A 6,280-nucleotide genomic window follows, 5' to 3' on the forward strand; every position below is an offset into this window, starting at 1 on the left:
CCTTGCGCTTGTCTTGAGTTCTTCAAAGGGCAAAGCTGCCCTTAACTCTATATCCCTTTGTGCATATCAATCAAAAACTCGATGTCTTGTTATAATCTCTCACCTAAGGCTTATGTGAAGATCTAATCTTTTAACTCATAACCTACTTGCATCCCTAGTAAATAGCATGAATTGGTGGTTATTGATACTTGGTAGATTGCCGTGGTTATTACAAATAGTCCTTTCAAATATTTCGGATTAAATTTGCCCTAATATTAATTCTTATAACCCACCTAAGTGAAAAAAAATTTGCCCAAATAACTTGCAAGCCCTAACTATCAACCTCAAATACTTAAACCCAAATCAGCAATAGTTAATTCATTCGGAAGGTTGGCCTCTGAATGTGCATAAACTATTCAGATTTATTTTATAGGTGAAATAAAAGGAAAATCATCTATCTATCTATCTAATAATAATAATAATAATAGTTAACTTATTTAAACTCTCTAATAGGCCATGCAATGTATCATGAGACTAAATTGAAGACTTTATGCATGATCTATTGGTGCTTCCCAATTGTAATAGAACTTTGGTATCAAACATTAATTTTCATTTCTTAAGATATTTATCAGTGAGAGAATTTACAAATTGTCTTTGATAATGTGTGATGATCACTTGGAGTATATAGAGAAATTTGATTTAAGAAAATTTGATCCTCCACCTATTGATGTACTTGAAGATGCCAAGTTGTTGTGATTAGGATGTACGTGCTTGTGCTTAACAAAATCAATATGGCCCAATGAATCTGACTGTCCACTCCAAGATTAATCAAATTATAAGCTAGATATATGATAAAAAAAAAAACCAAGATTAGAATAAGAATTTTTTTATATGAAAAATATATATGGGGCATTTATTTATTTATTTATTTATTTATTTTTAAAAAATAATGTCATGTTGACTATTCTGATAATTAGGTGTGTTCTTTTAATTCTTACCCATTGTTTTTGATAATTGGTGATAATAGTTTGGATTATATAGAGCACTTTGGTTTAGGAAGATTTGATTCTCCACCTATCCATGAACCTGATCCTGAAGATGCCAAGTTGTTTTAATTAGCTTGTACATGTCTAAACCTTTAATTGCTTGACCAGTGTGCTCTGCAAGCTGCTAGACCTTTAACTAATGTGAATATGATGAAATTCCCACTAGTAGGACTGTAGCAAAATGATAAGTATTCCTACGAATCAAATATAGAAATAAGTATTCCTTGTCAATTTCATTGAATACATATTCTTCCTTAGCTATTTTATTTCTAAGAATAACTATTTTTCTCCTTACATATTCTGACTTGTCATTTCTGCGAATCAAACGTAGCAATAATATCCATAGAAATGAGGCTAGTGACTCCTGTAATCTCCATCTCATTCTTGGTGAGGCTATAAAATGACCAGTCGATTAGCAACTTGATCAGCTCATGTACATCTACTCACCCTTTTGATTCCTTTGAACAGGTTTAAATGCTGCCAACAAAACAGCTATCTTACTAGTAAGGAATCCTGAGATCCCAACAAAGAGTTCAGTCGGTGACAATGCTAAGGTCGTAGTACCTCCCATTCGATACTTCAACATGACCGCACTGGTGGCAATGACTAGTACCAGAGGTACCCATTGCCTCTTTATGCCCCCGAAGGCTTGCAACAAGTTGTCACCACCCTTTGAATTATTTGCTGGTGCAGATAATCCATCTACAGATTTCTGTAGCAGTAATAGGTAAAAGAAACCAGCAAGCCCACCAGCTAAGAACGCATAAGTGGATTTCTCATTGGAACAGAGATTTAGAATCGATGAACCAGTCAATATAAGAATAAGGTCATAAAGTAGCAATGAAAACTTAAGCTCTGCGTACTCCTTCATGCTAGCCTCCCTAGTCTGTTTATGGTCTGGAAGGGTTTGTGATAAAGACTGCTTATTTAGTGAGCTTGAGAACGAATTCCGAGATAACTCAGTACTGAACGATGGTCTTAGCTCAGCTACAGATATCCCCCCTTCTCCAAGCAGCAAATTGTGAGATTCAAACGTGTACTGAAGACAATCAAAACCACTTTCATCTTTGTTTACAATAGATTCAGATAAGTGTGCAGGGCCATTTACAACCGTCAACTTTAAACCATCAAGCCTCCAAGAACCTGACATTGAAGATTAGAAATGAAAACCACATCAATCTTTGATTGGAAAGATTATTTTGTAAACGTTGACCTTGGTTGAGGAAATCATTCATAAGGCTACTCTAAGATATTTCGATACTGAATACCTCGTAGCCTACCTGTTTCAAGACCAATCCAAATTGCTTCAATTTTCCCTAACTTGGATCCTTTGAAAGTGACAACATCAACATAACCTCTCTGGAAGTGAAGAGATTCATTTGAATTTGTGTCTACCCCTGGCATGGGGATCACAGCTAACCTCTGTAGTATTGCATTTCCATTTTCATCTATTAAGCAAAGCAGTAATGCAGCGTTTATGTCATTCAAAGAAGAGCCATAATCACTACTTGTGCAGAGCTCAACTATGTAATAAGAGTTATGCAAGTCCAACTCCAAGGAAGACAATGTATCTTCATGTAAATATTTTGTGTGCTTTGCTTCAGTGCTCTGCAAAAGACGTGAAGGTTTTGCAAAACCCTGAAAATCTGAAGACAATCGGTCAGTTTATAGACCTTGAGGTTTATGCAAATAAAAGTACAAAAAAAAACCATTTTAGAAGACTTCTCAATCAATTACCCCATAAACATGCATGAGGGATATGAAATATGGCCGTGGTACAATGACTGAATTAAAAGGAGATGTTAACTCTAACCAAAAGATAAATCCACACCCAACAGGATATCAAAATATCCAAATTGTACATACACAGTTATCCAAACTCCTTAATTAATCAGAGAGCATTAGCCATCAGAAAAGCATATAAAACAAAGCAAGCACCTTTCATCCAACACATTGGCAAACCCAACTTATCATTCCAATGCAAATTTATGAACCATTTCCAAACTATAGCATGAGATAAGTACAAAAATTGTATGTATCATCCTTCTGATCTAATATACCCTACATTAAAGTTGAGGAACAGAAGTGTTTTACACTTTTAACTATCCAGTATCATCTGTCAGTCTCACCAGCAAAGGTTGCTGAGAAAAGAAAGGTTGCAGTTGAAAACAGTCAGACCATAGAGAAAGGAGATGACTTAGGATTTGTTTTGCTTTATGAGATAGATGGTAACAGGTTTGCACATACTGTAGGATCTAATGTCTGTATTCATTATCAATGATCTTAAGACTTCCAATAAGACAAGAAGAGGCTGCTGGTAATTTGATCCACATGATCCTCCTACAACACTATTTTTTCGTTTTTCGGTTTTTTAGCAAGATATAAACACCTGTGAGATTTCCCAAGGTAGTTCAAACTAGAATGACTGTCATTGTCATACTACTTAAATGAATGCAACCATTTATATAATAGTGAAAAGTGTGACACAGAACAAAGAAACTTTCGCATGCCTCAGGAAATACATTAGAACTGCAATATTTGACACTAGAGCAAATTAGAATGACAAATCACAAAAATTCAAAAATTTCATGAAACTAATACAATGACATGATAGATTGATCTATTAATTGATTGAATTATTCTTTAAAAAAAACAGAGAAAGTATGCCCCCTAGATATTCCTCTTTTTTCACAGAATGCTCCATTGAAGCAATGTGTTATTCCCTGAAATAATAGAACTAATTTTTACATCATCAACCTTTCCATGAATTTATTTATTTATTTTTCATATAATATTTCTTCTTCTTTTTTTAAAGAAATAATTTCAACTAGGTTCCTATAATTTAGTGTTAAATATTGTCACAAAGTGACACAAGATGCAAATTGTACTTAGAATTCATGGATGCTGTAGCAAACAACAAAAATGTAAGTGATGATGCTAGCAAAGCATGACACATTGCCCACCAGCAAGGTTAGTCAGATGGGGATCCTACCAAGGAACAAGAAGAGAGATCACATCGTAATATTATAAGATTTTACATGTATTTTGCAAAAGAAGGGTAGGAAAAAGAATGAGGAGATCCTTCAATATACACAAAAACAATACAGGAGGAATTTAGGACATTTAAGTTATTTTACAAATTGCAATTGTGCTAGTTCATTGTATCTTTCTTGAACGAGTTAATAGCTTGGCCTCAGGGTATGTTTATACATTAGTTATGGGCCTGTGAGGAGCTAGATCCGTAATCTTGAATATAAACAAACATAAGAATATTATGGAAATGTAGACTCCTTATAAATACTTTGTCTATGTCTTGAATATTATAGGGTAACTTCAAAAAAAAAACTTCAAAAATTTAGAAAATTAAATATAAAAAAATGATGTATTTTGTTAATTTACTTTATTTTAATTAATTTGCATTGAAAAATTGGAGTTTCCAAGCAATGTCTTGGGACCTTGTCATTAAAAGAAATCAATATTTCATCAAATATCCCTAAGAAGTAGCTGACAAGTGCACTCAATAGTAGCAAACGAGAATATGAGGACTTAGTTTACATGATCTTTTAATTCTAGTGAGAACTAAAACAATGACAGTGTCAAAGAAGCGTATATTAAAAATTGATGATTAGTTATGAGTTGTACATAGATAAACTAGGAAGAAATAGATAAACTACGAAACAGTCATGCTTTATAGAGACATGAAAGGTAGTCTTCAAACGCAAAACAATATGAAAGTAATTTAACACTGAAAGTTACACTAAGAAATGTCCAAGTTACAATATATTAGATAGCAAGTGCATACCTTGCATAGGAGTTCGTTTTGACTGTGTAGCAAAACGAGAAGAATTCATATGCTTGTTGACCTTCCATTGAATGGGAAACATGTTTGGTATATTTGAAACTTCTAATATGCTATTTTTGGAATACCCCTTTGCAAAAGAAGGATTAGCATGAGTGGAAGTTATGAGATACTTCAAAATGAGATCCTCCATTCCTACCAACAACAAAAATAAATCAATGATAAAATTGATGTGTTCAAAACAAATGTCTATGAACAAAAGCAATCTCATTCAACATAAAACCCAACCAAGTCAACAAATACGCAAGATGGTATGTCATTCAATTAAACCTCACTATCTAGCCAAGTACCAGTACAGGATTGTGCACATGTAAGTCAATATAGGCAGATTGCAGTTTTTATTTATTTCAAATAGTTGAAGGACTCTCAACTATCCAAGGTCCTAGGACTAGGTGAGGTATAGGCCTTGGTTGGTTGGATTGAAAAAACTAGTCCTTTCTTGACTTGCAAGGATGAGTGATGTCAATGGTATATATTACGGACTGGGAGAAATTACAGCAGCCACTGCAATTTATTTAAAAATATATAGATGGTAATACAATTTTCCATAGAGTTGGAAACGTTAGGAACAGACTTAGGGAAATGGTGATTCTTTTATGAATTTGGAAATCAAAGAGCCTTTTCTAAAGAGTTTGTGCTGGTGATGGTCTCTTCATAATCCACCACTTCTATGCACAAAAAGTTATAGTTGAAAGCTCAATTAAATGGAACTATTAACCAAGTATGAAACTTTCCATCATCAAACAACAAGGTCGGCAATAATTAGAGAATTTCAGTAGTTCAATCGCCGTCCAACTTGTTAGCTTGATATTTCAGGCATACGCATGTCTATTTTGCTCTGGTTTCAGGGTTGCACTTTCTGATTTCTCCTTTGAACGATTGCCTGTTCCATCATGGCTTATCTCACGACAATGGGTGTGGCGAAAAAAAAATGATATATTGCACAGACGAAGTAAATGACAAAAGAAATTAGAATTTTGTGCAAGCATCATGAGGAGGATTGAGCATCTAACCTCGATGCCCCCAAATACGAGAGAAACAGAGCGATTTCAGGCTACGGGCGACCTATTTGCCAAAACGCCATTGTTGCTTCTTCCTAATCCTACTGCACTTGCTTGCTCCTCTCTTCTTCCTCTATTTGTTTGTTTGCCCCCCAAAATATCTGATGCCTCAATGTGGGCCGGCGGCCCATTTCGAGATGGATTGGGAATATTTTAAATTAGTTTGAAATGAGATTTTACTCTGTTGTTTTTGTTTTTGTTTTTATTTTTATTTTTATTTTTATTTTTGATGAAATGTAAATTATGTCTAGAGAGTGTAAAGTGTACAAAAATGATCCTTAGTTGCTGACGAAGTAACAAATCTAAATAAATATCTAGGGATATATATATAGAGA

At 34.1% G+C, this 6,280-nt stretch overlaps 1 protein-coding gene across 2 annotated transcripts; it reads right to left on the reverse strand.

The window, feature by feature from the left end:
- Positions 1–1,197: 1,197 nt before the first annotated feature.
- LOC122046922 lies at positions 1,198–6,028 on the reverse strand. 2 transcript variants are annotated; one of them, XM_042607882.1, is made up of 4 exons: positions 5,898–6,028; positions 4,828–5,019; positions 2,306–2,671; positions 1,198–2,168 (listed from the first exon to the last, which is right to left on the reverse strand). In XM_042607882.1, the coding sequence occupies exons 2-4, from the start codon at positions 5,015–5,017 to the stop codon at positions 1,465–1,467; spliced, it is 1,260 nt and encodes a 419-aa protein (XP_042463816.1). In that variant the 5' UTR covers positions 5,018–5,019; positions 5,898–6,028; the 3' UTR covers positions 1,198–1,464. The 2 variants fall into 2 exon arrangements, with proteins under 2 accessions (XP_042463816.1, XP_042463815.1); XM_042607881.1 differs by lacking the exon at positions 5,898–6,028 and having other exon boundaries at positions 4,828–5,042.
- Positions 6,029–6,280: the final 252 nt, after the last annotated feature.

This window comes from Zingiber officinale, chromosome 2B (genome assembly GCF_018446385.1).
Source record: "Zingiber officinale cultivar Zhangliang chromosome 2B, Zo_v1.1, whole genome shotgun sequence".
Classification (NCBI taxonomy): domain Eukaryota; kingdom Viridiplantae; phylum Streptophyta; class Magnoliopsida; order Zingiberales; family Zingiberaceae; genus Zingiber; species Zingiber officinale.

Coding starts and splice junctions, on each gene's coding strand:
- LOC122046922 (XM_042607882.1), bottom strand. CDS start 5,017: ATGGAGGATCTCATTTTGAAGTATCTCATAACTTCCACTCATGCTAAT. Junction 2,672..4,827: donor AAAACGAACTCCTATGCAAG/GTATGCACTTGC, acceptor GATTGTCTTCAG/ATTTTCAGGGTTTTGCAAAA. Junction 2,169..2,305: donor TTGGATTGGTCTTGAAACAG/GTAGGCTACGAG, acceptor CTTCAATGTCAG/GTTCTTGGAGGCTTGATGGT.